Source organism: Camelus dromedarius, chromosome 31 (genome assembly GCF_036321535.1).
Source record: "Camelus dromedarius isolate mCamDro1 chromosome 31, mCamDro1.pat, whole genome shotgun sequence".
Taxonomy (NCBI): domain Eukaryota; kingdom Metazoa; phylum Chordata; class Mammalia; order Artiodactyla; family Camelidae; genus Camelus; species Camelus dromedarius.
In genome coordinates this window covers 3,886,812-3,904,494 of record NC_087466.1, presented here as the reverse complement: position 1 = coordinate 3,904,494, position 17,683 = coordinate 3,886,812, and the positions used below count along the sequence as shown (strand labels likewise).

At 52.1% G+C, this 17,683-nt stretch overlaps 1 protein-coding gene across 2 annotated transcripts in view; it reads left to right on the top strand.

Moving 5' to 3' along the window:
* The first annotated feature begins 503 nt into the window (after positions 1-503).
* LOC116149951 (immunoglobulin lambda variable 1-40) overlaps positions 504-17,683 on the top strand; it is a 269,579-nt gene continuing 252,399 nt past the window's right edge. Inside the window, exons 1-2 of one of the 2 annotated variants that reach the window (XM_064481407.1) lie at positions 6,602-6,752; positions 6,869-7,194. In XM_064481407.1, coding sequence (XP_064337477.1) covers positions 6,707-6,752; positions 6,869-7,194 — 372 coding nt within the window. In that variant the 5' untranslated portion in view covers positions 6,602-6,706. Of the gene's footprint in view, positions 561-6,601; positions 6,753-6,868; positions 7,195-17,683 lie in introns of those variants that run through there. The other variant, XM_064481409.1, reaches the window with a different exon arrangement.

Below are 17,683 nucleotides of genomic sequence, written 5' to 3'. Positions count from 1 at the left end.
ATCAGTGTTTCCATATTTCATCTAATAGAGCCAAATTGTACCTTCCCAGGAAAGTACCCATTTTATTTTATTTTTTAAATTGGAAATTGTGTTAGTTATTTTTGTTTTTCATTTTCCACATTTTACCTGGAAGGGGCACGGTGGGGCTGCCCTGTGGTCCCTGCAGAGCTGCTCAGGGAGGATCACTCACTCCCAGAAGCTGGGCCTGTGGGTGGGGTGTGTGTTCCTGATGGGGACTCAGCAGTGTGTCCTCTCTGGCTGGTGGAGTCCCCATGAGCAGGGACCCCTGTGGTCTCAGCAGGTGCTTCCTCCCAAGCTCTCCCAAAGGGGAGGCCACCCTCCATCCCCTGAGTCTGGGCGGTGAGCTGAGCTCTAGCACCAGGGCTCAGGGTTGGGTGGGGCGGTCCCTGGGGGGAAACCCATTTGCATGGGACGCCCCTTCACTGGCAGAGGCTGGGAAGAAAAGGAGGCCTGGTGCAGCCCAGCCCCAGCGTGGGGACCAGAGGCTGTGAGCACCATGGCCTGGACTCCTCTCCTCCTGCTCCTCTCTCACTGCACAGGTAGGGACGGGGCTCCAGGACTGGATCTCAGGTCCCCACCTGCAGCAGCCCCTGTGGCTCAGACTCTGGGAATGTTTCCTGCAGGTCCCATCCCTTCAGCCCCTTCTGTCTGTGTTTGCAAGGTCCCTCTCCCAGCTTGTGCTGACTCAGCCGCCCTCCCTCTCAGCATCACTGGGAGCATCAGCCAGACTCACCTGCACCCTGAGCAGTGGGATCAGTGTTGGCAGCTACTACATATCCTGGAACCAGCAGAAGGCAGGGAGCCCTCCCTGGTATCTCCTGTACTACTACTCTCCAGTAAACACCAGGGTTCCGGGGTCCAGAGCTGCTTCTCTGGGTCCAAGGATGCCTCGGCCAATGCAGGGCTGCAACCCGAGGACGAGTCTGAGTATTACTGCTCTGCATACATGAGTGGCTCGTACACTCACATGGTGCCCCAGACCCACAGGGACGTGAGACTACAACCTCCCCTGTGCTCTCCCCACCGTAGAGGTCACAGCCTACAGACACTGGGACACCACAGGGCTCAGGGACCACGGCTTTAATGATGGAGCAGGAAGGTGGGGGTTGTGTGCTCCCCCTACCCTGATTTTCCTGGACCCGCAGACCCCGTGGTGGTGACAAATGCCCTCTGTCCCAGTCCTGCAGGAAAGACAGGGGACAGGTGTCTCCCTGTCAATAAGACCTGGTCTCCTATTAAGGGGAGGGGCTCACAGAGAAGCTCTGCCCTAAAGCCATCCTTCTGCCTGGAGGATTCCCTGCCGCACGGTGTCGCCTTCCTGACAACGGCCTCCTGAGCTCCAGGCTCCAGACCCTGGAGGGGCTTCCAGAGAAGCAGCCCCAGGGATGGGTTTGCTGGAAGAACCAGCGTCGGAGAGTTGGGAAGCCACCAGAGGGACAGGGGCCACTGAGGCTCAGTTTGGACTTTGAGGGAACGGCTCCCCAGGGACACACAGGGCATAATCTTTCCATCACACACACACACACATACATACACACCTACATACACACACACACACATACACACACATATGTACATCAATATGTACACACACAACATAGACACACATACACACATACATACACAGCTACATACACATACACACATACATATGTACACAAATACATACACACACAAAACACATACATACACATATACACACATAACACACAGAGTTCTGGACTCTGCACTTTTCTGGATTCTCTGTCCTTGTAGAAACCAGGAAGCAGTCAGTGCTCACCCCACAGTCCTCAGAGTCAGAATCGGCAGGAGGCAGAACCTCCCTGTGCAGAGACAGCAGTGACAGTGACAGACAGCAGTGACAGTGACATACAGCACGTCCCGGTGTCACAGCTGGCAGATTGCTAGATATGAGCAGAGAAAGGGGGACACAGTACAAAAGGCAGGAATTGGGCAGAAAGGAGGGGCACAGGCCAAAGGCAGGAAACCATACATCAGGTAAGCACCAGGGGTCCCTGGGCAGAGGAAGAAAAGCAGGAACCTTTGGGCTGATAAGTGGTCACAACTTTTGTGGTGATGAGTGGCCTGGAGACTGACAAAGGTGAGAAAATGCAGCAAGGTCCAGTGTCCAATCGTAACCTTTGGCTCATTGTGCCCTCATGCCATTAAAATTAGCCTTGCAGATCAGAAGTACCCATCGTGCACCGACGCCATGACACTTCCCACCCAGACTAAATACAGACAAAATTCCCTCCTTCCGTTGGGAAGGTGGAGTTGGCATGATAATCAGGGAATAGGACCCCAAGCCCTTCCCTCCCCAGTGAACATTCCGCCCATTCATTTTTACACCCTGTGTAATAACTTGACAAGAAACTCAGGGCAGCCGCTCACTTGAGCCTGCCCGTCTTCCTTTGACAGTGTACTGTCCAACCCTTAATAAATCCTCACTTTACTTTTTTTAACCACTATGTCTTGTCTCTGAATTCTTTCTGGGGCGGGACCCGAAGCTGGAACACCGGTTACATCCACCGGCAACACCGGTGTTGGGGACGGCCAGGACAGCCCGGTACCACCTGCTCTGCTGGGGTGACACTGATGCTCCGGGTCCCAGGATGTCTCTGCTCCCTGCTGGCAGCTCAGCCCCACGATGACCTCTGGGTCCAGACAGCACATGAGGCCTCTTGGTGCATCTCTTCAGGGACGGCCACCTCAGAGCTGTGTGGGGACCTGACACACACCCTCCCCTGTGCTCTCTGGGCCGGGCTGTCCTCCCTTGGGCACCACCCATGACACGTCCACCCAGGCAGACCTGGGCTCACACGTCCCCTGTCCCAGCCCAGAGTCGCAGGGCTGTCACCTCAGGGACCTGGTTCCCTTGTCTCCACTTCCCCATGACTCAGACCTGGGACGCTGACAGGACTTCAGGGTCCTGTGGGCCATGAGTAACAGGAATTCCACCTCCAGGGACTGGGCGTCTGTATGTACAGTGTCTCCTTCCTGAGCTACTGCACAGGGAGCAGGCGTCACAGAGAAGAAGGAATCTGACTCTGTGTTGGGTCTGTTCCTTTGGCTCCAACCATGGTGCTCTGTCTTGCAGGCCCTGCACCTTTGAAAGGGAACATGGCCCACAGCCAGAAATGTAAACCTTAGCTCCTTCTCAAGGCTCCACCTGCCAGGCTGGACCTTTAAGGACAACACTTCTCATTCCCATGGAGATGAGAAGATGCAGAGCAGAGAATCACATGTGTCTTGTGGGACCGTTGCAGCATCAGTGTGACCAGACCCACCTGGACAGCTGCGCCAACACAGGATGATCGCATCCCCGCTGGGGTCTGGCCGGCAACGAGAAGCCTGCAATCACCAGCCACCCCTGTCCCCTTGTGGTAAAAAAGAAGCCCAAATTCCGACTCTGGTAAATGGTCTTTGGGACCTTCGTCCATCATCTTCCTCATTGGCCTGTCCTGCTGTGCACAGTTGGGGCCGGGATACCAGCATTCCTGTGCATCACCTCCCAGTGTGCAGGGTCCTGGGGGCCTCGCTGCCTCCACTTAGATTTCAAAGGAGGAGCCCCAGGCCCAGGCAGGGAGGCTCTGTGCTGGGGCAGCCTGAGCAGAGCAGCTTCAGGACCTCCTGCTGAGCTGTGGGTGACAGTGCCACCCCAGTGGGCCTGGGGGCCCGAGGATCAAGCAAAGAGAATTACTCTCAGCCAGGGGGTATTTATTCCGTTTGCTTTGTTTGGTTTTGCAAACCTGGGACCTGTCGCTGTTCTGTCCTGTCTCTCCCTTTGGGAAGGTGCTTCTCTGACCATGACTGTCCCATCATTATATTTTGAGGACATAATTGGTTTGGTTTCCCAGGGTCACAGCTGGGGGGAAGTTGCACGAGGGTGGATTGTCCCTTGAGTCTCACACACATGGTTTAGATCATAGTGAGGTGAGTCTTTGGACTCAGTCTGTCATGTGGACTCTGTGTCAAGATAAGACGTTTGGGGCTATTGGAGGAATCGGATGGAGGGTTATGGATTGGGGACCATGGGAACCATGCTTGGACCCAGTGTGTCCCCAACATTCATATGTTGGAAACTCATCGCCAATTTGGTAGCATTTGCAGGTAAGGAATGGGGGATGCTTAGGTCAAAACGTTGGGGTCTTGACGCAGGGGGCTGGTGTCCTTTTAAAAGGGACCCCAGGGAGCTCCCTCCCCACCTGCATTGTGAGGACACAGTCAGAAGACGGCCCTGTGTGAACCAGGAAGTTTCCTTCTCCAGACTCTGAATCAGCCAGCACCTTGACCTTGGGATGCCCAGCCTCCAGAGCTGTGAGACACAGTCTCAGGTTTATAAGCCACCCCGTCTCTGGTCATCTGTTATAGAGCCAAAGGGACTATGGCCACTCTGAGCAGGCATCACACAGGATCAGAAGCAATTTCCGCTCACCTGGAAGGGACAGCAGGACATATAAAGAGCTGTCCCAGCTCTGTTTAAACTGCCCACTCCGTGTAGGTGTCTCAGCAGGAACTGCACCATCTGAACACTCCTCAGGTCACCCTACTGATATATTACATCGCTCATGAGCATTTATTGGAATGAGATGAATCAAAGGTGGGAGTCCATCATACTCCCGGCTGAGACACATGGGTCACAGACGTGGAGACCAGCCCAGTGAAGGACCAGGTCCAGTCACACCTGAGAGTGAGTCCTCTTGTGCACTAGGGATCCTCGAGCCCGTGGCCGCCCAGACATCCTTAGAAAAGTCAGAGACAAATGATGACATCTCCCAGTTCTCATTTCCAAGCGGGAATCACAGCACTTCAGAGGCCATTTTGGTTCTGAAGCACATGTCTTGTAACTGCTTTTGATGCAAGAAAAACGGATGTAGGGTGTGAGAAGTGCCATACCCTATACTTCGATGGAGCCCCTGGGACATGCCCCGCCAGATGTGGGTACTTGGCTTGGGACAGGAAAGAACTCAAGAGTGAGCCACAGTTGAGTAAAGGTAGATTTATTCATAGAGATGCACTGAAAGACAAGAGAAAGGCCGCGAGTTGTGGGGGTTGGGTGCTGAGATTAAAAGTAAGTACACACTGCATAGAGAGAGGGCTGTCTCTGAAGAGGGAGAGGGAGAGGAAAGAGGCCACGAGGCACCTAGTTGCCAGTTTTTATTGGCTTAGTGGCTTTATATGCTAATAGGAGTAAGGACCAGTCTAACTAGCCTGGGGAAGGGGCTGGGATTCCCAGGAAGTTGGCCATTTCCCACTCTGACCGTTTGTGACTAGCCTGAGGACTGTCATGGCACCTGCGGTATGTTATTCACCAAACTAATATTTTACACTGGGCGTATACTGAAGCTCAAGGGCTGCTAGAAGTCAAATCTCCCACCATCTTGAGCCTCAAGACCTACTGGGGGTTGGATCTTCCACCATTTTGATGTTAATTGCCGTATCATTCCTTGAATGCTGTGCCCTGCCCCATTCTCTGTCTCACTCTGACCCGTTCACCTGATAACAAGGAAGGGTCTGGCTGGACAGGTTCCGGAACAACACGCATGTGCTCTGTTCCCTCTGTGAGATGCAAGACCCCCGTCACTGGGGTCCTGTGATTCATCAGATGCTGTTAGAAGACTTAACTCTGAGAGAAAATATAAAAAGAAACAAAATCAAAACACCGTGTAGAGCATTAGTTCTGGAGCAGTGGACTTTCCACAGTTCATCAATGCGGATGCTCCTGGGGACAAGTGGACACTGAGCGTCTGTCCATGTGATGGTCACTGGCCACCTGCTTATGTCCCTACAGGAGTGGTTGGGTGTCTAGTGGAATCTGCACTGAGACACCAGGGTCCCAATATCCCAGCTCTGCTCCGCAACCAGGACGGCTGTAGGTTGTGGACTGGAATAGAGAAGGAAGAGGGGCAGGGATGGAATTAAGCCTGCATCTCCCCAGATTCCTTCCATGTCCTCCTCTGTGAGTGTCCATGTCCCTCGGGGAGCTCCTGGTCACAAGCAGTGCCCAGAGCCAACCTGCCTCCTCTGAGCCCCTGTGTGGGCGGATTCCCCCCTGCTGGCTGTTCCCTGCATCGTGTCCTCAGCTCCACCGTGGTTCCCAAGCTTTCTGGGGCCAGGATCACGTGTGACTCCCAGTAGCCAGTCATCCATGGATCTGGGAGCCAAATCAGTGAGGGTCACAGCTGCATGGTTCCCTGTAGAGATGTATCACTCTTGGGAAACACAGGAATCAGGGAAACAGCTGAAGGTGAGATTTTGGACCAGAGAGAAAGGAGAGTTTCTCCAGGAGACCAGTAGGGGGCACTGTGAGGTCTTCTGGGGAGGTTTGTGCAGGACAGGTGCTCAGGGTTTGGCTGACCTCCTCTGAGGGAGGCCCGGGGTGCGGCCCTCTGCTTCCTGTGGGGGTGGGAAGCCGTGTCCCCTTGGGGACTGGCTGGGTCCCCTGCACGTGTGCCTGTGAGGGGTCCCAGCAGCTGCTTCCTCCCAGGGCCACCCATGGGGAAAACAGTCACCAGGGAGGCTCCCTGTCCAAGGTCCCCAGACCCTGTGGGTGCACACGGGGGAGCAGCAGCAGGTGAGGACACATTTGCATGACAGCCCCTCCTCTGTGCGTCCCTCAGGGGAGGATAAGAGAGGCCAGGGCAGCCCAGCCTCAGCTCATGGCCTAAGCAGGACTGTGAGCACCATGGCTGGGATATCTGCCCTCCTCGTGCTTCTCTCCCTATGTGCAGGTAGGACGGGCCCTGGGGACCCAGGCGGCTCCCAGCCGAGTAGTTCCTTCTACCTCAGGTCCCCAAGCAGCTGCATCTTGTCCCTTCTCCTAACTCTGCTGTGTCTGTGTTTGCAGGGTCCCTCTCCCAGCCTGTGCTGACTCAGCCGCCCTCCCTCTCTGCGTCTCCGGGAGATTCAGCCAGACTGACCTGCACCCTGAGCAGTGGGACCGTTGTTGGTGGCTACCACATAAACTGGTTCCAGAAGAAGGCAGGGAGCCCTCCCCGGTACCTGCTAAGGTTCTACTCAGACTCCAATAAACACCAGGGCTCTGGGGTCCCGAGCCGCTTCTCTGGATCCAAAGATGCCTCGGCCAATGCAGGGCTTCTGCTGATCTCTGGGCTGCAGCCCGAGGACGAGGCTGACTATTACTGCGGTACATATCACGGCAACACTGGTACTCACACGGTGCCCCAGCCCCACAGGGACGTGAGACTAAAACCTCCCCTGTGCTCTCCCAGCTGCGCTGTCACTGCTGCTCTGCCTGGGACGAGGTCTGACTCAGGGTGACTTTCTGTTTTCACATCTTCAGGCAGCACCTGAGTTTCCTCCGAACAGCAAATCTGACCCTGTCACAACCTCTTCCTCATCTCACATCTGAGACTGAGCGTTGCTGTTGTATTTCAGCCTGCTCATGTTTCCACAGGCAGACAGTACCTGCTCTGAGATGAACACCTCCCTGAGGAGATGTTATAAGTGGCAGGACCTGGTTGGTCCCGGCCCAGCCCCCTCAGTATCTAAGGGTGACCCCAGGATGCTTCTTGTCTAAGAGCTTCAGTCTGAGGTCTGAGATCCAAAATCAACTTGCAGATGTGAGCGGTAAAATACACACTGGCAATGAACCATCAGAAATTGACAATAAAATGTAAAAATGCCAATTAATGGCTTCAAACTAAGAAATAGGTAAGGATTATTCTGACAAATAAAATCCTCCCAACTCCGTCCAATGGCAGAGCCTCCTTGACCCCCGCAGGGCTCCTCCTGAGTGGGAGGGTGATGACCACTGTCACACAGCTGAGCACAGCCTGGGTGGGCCAGTACTCCAGTCCCTGAGACCAGAGATGGGCATCTGCCCCCCACTGTCTCCAGTGTGACCCCTCAGTCCCTGCCCCTGCTGTGGCCTACAGCAGCTCTGGTGTTGGATTCTGCCATCACTTCAGCCACAAGAACCAGAGAGAGAGATGTTCTGGAGTCAGTGTGATCCTGAACGGGTTGGAAATAACCTCCTCTCTTACTAGTCTTCCAGTGACAAATTATTTGTTTCCAGTATCTAGAGTAGCCCCCTCGTGCTGGCTGGGGAGGACAAGGAGGAGACAAGTCCCGCCCGTGGGACCCAGGGCACCTGGTCCTGCTCTCGCCGGTCCCCACATGTCCCATGAGCCTGGCCCAGGCTCTGCTGCTGAGCCCTGGGCTCTGAGACCTTCATGAAGCAGAATCTCTGTGCAGGTGGGAGGAACTCCTGGGCGCCAAGGTGCAGGAGACCCTGCATTCCCACGGAGGACCAGCTCCTCTCCCGAGTTTACCTCCATTAGTCTAATTGTCTCTGACTCTGATTTCTGTTTAGTTTTGCTTTTATTGGGAAGTTATTTGAGTGGATCTCAGTTCACTGGAGTCTGGAACCTATAATCCAACCCTCATTATCACACGGAATCTCAACACTACAGGAAAGTTTCTAGAACTTTTTCTTCTGTCTTCAATGCCAGTCTATGGAGGACTTTACCGAATGAACGTAAGGTTCCCTGGGGGGTGGGTAACAGCTGTGGAGGCCACTAGGGTCAGAAGACGAGGAAGCACCTTCAAGTAATGAGCTAATTAAGTGATTAATTACAGATGATTATAATAATGACTCACCCTCAATCCTTAAATGGAAAGCAATTGAAAAATTAGACCAAAAATGGAAAAAAAATTCATGAACACACCCCAGATTCAGAATAGGAAAGAATGAATCCTGAGCTGAGCAGTTAAAGGCAAATGGAGCCCGAGGTGCAGGAGGGGAGGACACTGTGTCTCTACTATGCTGTGTTCTAGCGGTCACGAAAGCCATCCGATGCCCATAATTATGCCCTGGGTGTGGGGATCTAACAGGTGCCCCTCACAACAACACCACCACCTACAAAAAAGTGTCGGCCTGTCCGGGTAACCCGTATAGAACTTTTGTCCATATGAACCAGGAAAGTAGGCTGTAGACTCTTACAGTATGAACTTGGCTTCTTTTATTCATTTATTTTTATGTATTTTGGGGGAGTAATTAGGTTATTACTTATTTTCAGTGGAGGTACTCAGGATTGCACCCTGGACGTTGGGCTTGAAAGCACACACTCTACCACAGAGCTATACCCTCCCCCTTGAACGTGGTTCAGGATGGCCCTGTATTTGTAATGACCCAGGCACATGGAAGGATCTAACAAGATGTGGGGTGATCCTGAAACCCGTGCAAGAGAAGGACTGTGCAGTACATCCCAGCTTTAGCACCTGGAGGGCATTCACTGTCTAGATATGATCTAGACGGTCAACGTCTCAGTCCCAAACCCAGTGGACGATCCTCCTCCGTCTACTCGTCTGTGGAGTAAGATGACAAAGATACACGTCGCAAATTTGTCTGCCCTCCAGGAGGGCTGGGTGGTGGCAGAGGGGCTGGGGGGCCCTGGATCAGAGGCCAGTAGGGGACACTTTTGCGCACATCCTGAAAAGGCAGGGTTCTGGGCAAAGCTACCACTGAAATTTTTCTATTGACACCTGCACACTTGTACAGCGACCTTACAGGCGTGTGGCCTTGGCTGGTTTATGTGACCAAAACTGAGGGTCACACACCCACTCCTGGGAACAAGGTCGAGAACATGTTGTCTCAGCATCTCAATTGTTCCCCCAAAACCTGTCCTGGAAAAAGCACATTATCTGATTGCACCCCATCCAGAAGGGTTTCCTGACATCAGAGGCAGGGAGATTCCATGATGGGTCAGGGGAGAACCAGGGACACAAGTAGATTCCAGATCTGTCTCAATCAAGATGGCTGCTGACTATTCAGAAGTCGATCTGAGTGCACTGTTTGCTGGACACTTGCTATGTGCTGGGCTCAGGTGGAAGATACACATCATTAGAGGGTTGAAGCTGGGTCACTGCCTGTGCCTGCCTGGTGCCCTCTGCTCACGGACCTAGATGGAACACACTCCAAGCCTGGGCCTCACATATCCCTGACCCTGCCCAACCTCTGGGACCTGACCCTGTGCCAGGGAGGGATCAGAGAGGTGGTGGGGGGTGGTTTGCATGACTGGCCCCTCCCTCTCCCAGAATATGAAGATGGGGAGAGACCTGGGGACGCTCTGCTCAGCTGTGGGGACATAGAATACAGGACCCGGTGACAATCCCGACCATGGCCTGGTCCCTTCTCTTCCTCACCCTGCTGGCTCACTGCACAGGTGACGGGACGAGGGACAGAGAAAGGGGCCTTAGGGGGACACCTGGTCCCTGCGTCCTCTTCTTGTGTTTGGGCCCCAGAATCAGCATCTCTGTCTCTCCCACTTGCAGGGTCCTGGGCCCAGTCTGTGCTGACTCAGCCGCCCTCCGTGTCTGGATCCCTGGGCCAGAGGGCCACCATCTGCACTGGAAGCAGCAGCAACATCGGGCATGGTAATTATGTAAACTGGTACCAACAGCTCCCAGGAACATGCCCCAGACTCCTGATCTATCATGTTAAAAATCGAGCCTCAGGGGTCCCTGACCCATTCTCTGGCTCCAAGTCTGGGAACTCGGCCTCCCTGAGCATCACTGGGCTCCAGGCTGAGGATGAGGCTGATTATTACTGTGCAGACTGGGACAACAGCCTCAGTGGTCACAGTGCTCCAAGCCAAGGGAGAAGTCAGACAAAAATCAGCTGTCCCCTCAACCCTTGGTTTCTCTCGGCAGTAGAACCAACCTGTGCCAAGCCAGCTGCTTCCTTAATTTGTTTGGCTGAAAACCTGGTCTGAGACCCCCACCAGGAACTGAGGCTAAAAATGTGTCCAACCCTGTCCTTGGTGGCAACATTTTATCTGATTATCTGAAATTGAGCTAAAATTTCTGGATGTCGGGACAGCACCCTGGGGACAGAATGCCTGCCAGGTCAGGGCAGCCCCAGGGACACAGAGTCCAGCTTGGTCTCAGTCAGGACACATCAGAGTGTCCTGTGCGTGTTCTAGTACCAACAGCTCCCAGGATGGGGCACCAAGCCCCTCATCTCTGATGCTAGTAGTGGATTCCCCCCTCGGGTTCTCAGGTCTCACGTCTGGCATCTGGCTCCTTGGCCGGCACTGGGCTGAGCTGAGAACATGCTGCTCCTCCCACCTTTCCTGTGAAAGTGTCTCAGGCTCAGCCAGTGTGTGAACTGCGGGAACTGAGAGCAGAGACCCTTTCTTGACTGTGGGCAGGGGACCCGGCAAGGCCTCCCGCTCAGGCTCTGGCTGGAGCTTCTGCTGTTGCTGCCCCCTGGGTCCCGGGCACCCAGGGGCCTTGTTGGGAGTGGAGGACCCCTCCCGTCTTTCTCTCAAGTCCCTGCAGCAGAACATCCCTAGGAAAAGGTCTCGATGGGAACAGGAAGTCCATCTCCCCATCGCTGGGGACGCATTGTCTCTTTCACTGAAGCTCAGGGGCTGAGTTCGGGGGTCTGGCTGAGGTCCTGGACATGAACTCTGACCCTTGTATCCTGAGTCTCCATCATTGGAGTCATCTACCAATTTCCAGGGCTTTCCAGAGCTACGCCTTCCTGTCATTAGTCCTCGGTGTGAACACCTGTGTGTTTTGCTCACTGGGGAGATTTCTTCCGTGCCAGCTGCGCCAGCTCCAGAGTGTCTAAGGCTGCAGCAGACATTTGGGTCTTTTCAAACAACTACTTCTCCATTCCCCTGAAGCAAAGATCCAAGCATTGAATTTTCCTGATTAATTGTTCTAATACTTGCGGAATGATGTTGACTAATAATGGAGCTGCAATTCACATCTTGCGCTCCTGGTGTGTGGCATTTGCACACATTATTGTCACCAGTCACCCATCAGAGATAGTTGGTGCTCTTACAATAATGTTTCACACGGCACTAAGTATGTCCTTGATACATTAATGAAGTTGTCCCCAAATAGAAATTAAAAAGTGCTTTATGCCTGTTCTTTTCCCCGGGAAGCTGTGGAGACAGCGCTGGTGCATTTCAGTTGCTGACACCGTCCCCCTGTGCAGAATCCAGCCTTCCATCTCACTGCACCTGGGCTGCACACCTTCCCTCCAGGCCCACACCCCACCCCATCATGGGTTTCCTGCTGGACCAACAGGAAAGCATCGCTTATCAACATCTCTAAATAGGCCTACCTAGTACCTCCTGCAGGGGGCACAACAGCTGTACAAAGCAGGTTGTTTTCTCGATACTAAACATGAAGGTGCCGAGAGGATATTTAAAGAAAACAGTTTCTTTTATAATAGAATCAAAAAGAGTAGAATAGTTTGGCACAGAATTTTCTGAGCAGGTGAAAGGCTAGAAACTGAAACCTACAACATGGCTCATAAAAATGACAGGAGGTACCAGGAACTGCGAGCACAAGTGTGTTCACGGGCTGGGTGGCCTCGTCTGGTGAAGGCATCGGTCACCCCGACCCAACAGGCCTGCACGTCCAGTGCAATCTGATCACGGGCTCCCACCTCCCAGTTTCACCCCCACATGTCCACAGCTCCCCTCCCTCTGGTTCTTTGGTTGGGAAGATGTTGGATAAATGTGTTCTTTGCACCCAAATTTCAGATCCCCAACCCCCGTGAGCGTCCGGGCTCTACGTCTAGAACAGCGCCCAGTGCTGGTGCAGGCACGGGTCAGCGGGTGACAGCACAGGGGCATGGACAGAACCCATAATGGTGACAAGGATTCCACTTACAGGGGCGCCCTCTTCATACCCCTCCTCACCGAGTAAGATTACAGACTGAAAAGATACTAAGTATATCAGAGAGACCAAGGCATTGCCCAGCTAACATTCCAGAAACACTAGGCCCCAGAGAAGGAAGTGGAGCAGACTCAGTTTCCCTGACAGTGTCTACTCCACGGCAAAGACAGGCACCAAGATGCCAGTGCAGGGTGGGCTGAGGGGACCCGGCAGTGGAGTCTAAAGCAACCAGCGCCACAAAGTGTGAGAGAACCACGTTGAATCAGGGTGAGGCTGAGCCATTTTGCACTCTTAGAACCTGACAGCTTTTATGTGGGTCAAGTGAAGGCAGACTGGTGATGACCTCAGACACCAGCAGGAAGAGACCTCCCTTCACAGGTGACCCTGAAATATCTGACAGGAAGCACTAGGGAACACGCCGTGTAATGAAGTGTCTGCAGGTCATCGGTGACCTGAAAGCAACTCCTCACCCCAAACACCTCAGAGGGCGGCCCGCATCCTCCTGTCCTGGGCAGTGATGGGAGAAGGTCCCAGTGCCCCACTCAGGACCCCTGCCAGGATGGCCAGGCAGAGTCGGGGGTGTGGGTTGGGGTGCTTGAGCCCAGCAGGGGCCCTGGGGGACAATCCTGAATGCTGGGTTCTGGGCCAGGACAACTAGCAGATACTCCAGGGGTCTTGCTCATCCGTCAGGCAGTGTCCTCACTGAGGGTGACCTTCTGCACCCTGGCCCCTGAGGCACATGAGCTCCCAGCTCGGACCACACACTTGCCTGGGGAAGTTATTACCCAGGTCACATCCAAGCAGCACAGTATTAGGCCAGCAACAAATCTGCAAATAAAAATCACCTGCGATGCTCCCCGGACATAGTGAAAGGACAGCGGGGGGGAGGGGGGGGAGGGTTGGAATTGCAACAACTGGACTCAGAAAGATGAGCTTTGGGATTTTCCTGTCAGGGTCCTGATCCCTGTCCCACCCCCTCACTCACTGGACAGGAGTTTCCTTTAGGGCCAAAGAGGAAGATGGAAAGGGGGTGCTTCTGCTGTGTTGTATTCTTATGCTCTGAGCAAGGGGGTCAGTCACCGCACTTTCAACCCCTTGTAACCTCCACCAGTCCTCCAGGGCCTGAGTCAGACTGTGCTGACTCAGCCGCCCCCAGTATCTGGGTCTCCATTAACTATATATTTAATATATAAAATTTTATATATTTATTTTAAAAATCTAGTAAATTAAATTTATATATTTAATAAAATAATATGTTATATATCTACCTAAAATTATACACATTGATTACATGTATCATATTTTATTTTTTTTTAACTTTTTTATTAATAATCATTTTACAATGTTGTGTCAAATTCCAGTGTAGAGCACAATTTTTCAGTTATACATGAACATATATATATATATTCATTGTCACAGTTTTTTCTCTGTGAGCTACTGTAAGATGTTGTATATATTTCCCTGTGCTTTATTAAAATATATTGTACATCAAATATATACATTTGACCTAACAGTCTATTATATATAAGCATATATGTTATTATGAGTTATAGTTTATATTGTTAGATAAAAAATATATAATAGATATAGATATATTTTCTATTATATCTCATATATTACTTATTGTACATTTGATATTACATGTTAATAATTGCACATCCAGTTTATATTAATAACTGCTTGTCATTATTCTTTCTGCATTATTCTCTCCCTGATTACATGGTCCTGGGTGAGACTGAGCTACACCTGCCACCATGTCCCAAGTCTGCATCCGTCTTTGTGTGTGTGTGTGTCGTTGGGGTATGTGTGTGCATCTGAGAAATCAGTGAGCAGACATTTCTCTAACACTAAATCCAAGCTGGAAGGCATCATGATAGCACAACACCAAACACACAAAGAACTATTACTAAGACTTAAAATAAAAGGCACAGGGTCTGATCTAATTTACTGGTTCTAGAAAACCCAGGAAAACTTGCCCAATAGGAGCCACATAAAACTTTGAATATTTGGCTCAAGATTATTTTTGAACAGAGATGGAAAATAAAAATAAACAACCCAATCCAAAAATGGGCAGAAGACCTAAACAAGCAATTCTCCAAGGAAGACATACAAATGATCAAAAAGCACATGAAAAAATGCTCAATATCACTAATTATCAGAGAAATGCAAATCAAAACTACAATGAGGTATCACCTCACACCAGTCAGAATGGCCGTCATTCAAAAATCCACAAATGACAAATGCTGGAGAGGCTGTGGAGAAAGGGGAACCCTCTTACACTACTGGTGGGAATGCAGTTTGGTGCAGCCACTATGGAAAACAGTGTGGAGATTCCTCAAAAGACTAGGAATAGACTTACCATATGACCCAGGAATCCCACTCCTGGGCTTGTATCCAGAAGGAAATCTACTTCAGGATGACACCTGCACCCCCAATGTTCATAGCAGCACTATTTACAATAGCCAAAACATGGAAACAGCCTAAATGTCCATCAACAGGTGACTGGATAAAGAAGATGTGGTATATTTATACAATGGAATACTACTCAGCCATAAAAACCGACAACATAATGCCATTTGCAGCAACATGGATGCTCCTGGAGAATGGCATTCTAAGTGAAGTAAGCCAGAAAGAGAAAGAAAAATACCATATGAGATCGCTCATATGTGGAATCTAAAAAACAGAAACAAAAACAAACAAACAAACAAAAACAAAGCGTAAATAAAGGACAGAAATAGACTCACGGACAGAGAATACAGACTTGTGGTTACCAGGGGGGTGGAGGGTGGGAAGGGATAGACTGGGATTTCAAAATTGTAGAGTAGACTACACTGTATAGCACAGGGAAATATACACAAAATGTTATGATAACTCACAGAGAAAAAAATGTGACAATGAGTGTGTATATGTCCATGAATAACTGAAAAATTGTGCTGAACACTGGAATTTGACACATTGTAAAATGATTATAAATCAATAAAAAATGTAAAAAAAAAAAAAAGAAAAGTTCCTCAAAGTCTGAGTAGAATCTAGCTGATATCAAGAAAGACTCACCGAGACCCCAGAGAGGACTTAGGCTGAGGCCAGGGTCTCTGGGGAGTCCCTGCGAGGGGGAGAACATGGACTGTGGATGGAGAGCAGATGTGAAGAGGTCTTAAACCACAGGGCAGATGCCCCTTTGAGGGAAAGAGACGCGGAGGTTTCAGCGCGGATTCCTGACCCACTGCAGGAGAAGAAGATGCCGTCCCTGGACACCACTTTGGAGAGCTCACTGGAGCCCTAGGAGGCGGGGGTAGAGGCATCAGCCTGGTCTTTCACATCCAAGGAGCCCAGCCCAGAGAAAGCTTTTACCCATCCGGCAGCATCACCCAGAGCCACCAGGGGGAGCTGTTCTCTGCTCCTTCCCTCACTGGGCTGGGCTCCTGGTCCCGGGGTCCTCTGCCACATGCAATCTGCAAACCCTCAAGTCAGCGCTGGCTCCTCATTGCAACCCAGACCTTTCCCCAAGGAAAGCATTGAGTTCCACTCTGGTGCCTTGAGGATACTCCAGGCAATTTAGAAAGTTGGCTGAGGGCTCCCTACCGAAGTCAGGAATCCCTGCTGATAACTGTAGAGTATCGAAGTTTTGTTTTATTAGAAAGTGCAAGCTGTCATAATTTCATGCTGACATTGTCACCTTTTCTCCTGAAACCTGCAGTTAAATTGAAGAGACTCTACATAATAGATAATTCTTCAAAAAAGGAGGTCGTCACTCCCAGCCTGGCTCTGTAGCTCTACATGTCCCCTCTCCACCCCTGGTCCCCCTCTGCTGCTCCTGGTAACGAGTGCAGAACTGAGTCAGGGGAGACCCCGATCCCCTCTCACCCCAGACACGGGCTCTGTGACTTCCCAGTGGACTCCCTGCTGGAGGAGGAGGGACAGCTCAGCTCCTCTGAAGAAGACAAGCAGGGATTTCACAGAGGAAGGGAGACCTGTTCCAAGATGGGGGTAGCTGTGGTGGGGACTAGACTTCTGGGCCCAAGAAGAGAGGACCCCACCATCTCCCCCTTTAGCCCTCAGGCTCTGCAGGGAAGAGATTTAGATTTGAGGTCACAGGGATCGGGGGAGCACACTTGGTGACAGGCGTCCCCCTCATCACTCAGTGCCTCATCACCATGCCTTCCTGGGTCAGGGTGACGTCCCCGCATCTGCTCCCTCCAGACATCCCCCAGGGGACATCAGGTGACACTGGGCAAGGACAGGGAGGAAGCAGATTTGCATGAAACCCCTTTTCCTCCCAGTGGGTCCAGGAAGCATGAAAAGGCCCGAGGACCACACAGTGCAGCCCAGGAGGCTGAGCAGCCGCGTCCCGGGAGCGTCCCCACCATGGCCTGGACGGTGCTTCTGCTCGGGCTCCTTGCTCACGGCTCAGGTCAGGGGCTGGGACACTGTGGGAGTCTAGAGCCAGGTTTCGTGTGACCCTGGTCTCCATAACCACCCCTGTCTCTCTCCTATCGCTTTTAGGAGTGAACTCTCAGACTGTGGTGACCCAGGAGCCGTCCCTGTCAGTGTCTCCAGGAGGGACTGTCACACTCACCTGTGGCCTCAGCTCTGGGTCTGTCACTACCAGTAACTACCCTGGCTGGTACCAGCAGAAACCAGGCCAGTCTCTCCGCACTCTTATCTATAGCACAAACAGCCATCACTCTGGGGTCCCCAACCGCTTCTCCGGATCCATCTCTGGGAACAAAGCCGCCCTCACCATCACGGGGGCCCAGCCCGAGGACGAGGCCAACTATTACTGTGCTCTGGACACGGGTAGTGGTGGCTACCCTGACACAGTGATGTAACCTCACGGGGCAGTGCTATCAAAACCTCCCCCTGAGCTCAGCCCTGAGGGGCAGGAGAGGAAGAGAGAGGGTGAAATTTCAGCACCACAGGGGAAGGGGCGTCATGCCCCCATCTCCTGTCCAGGGTTTCCAGGCCACCTGCCTCCTCCAGCCTCCCCCAGGGTGCGTCCATC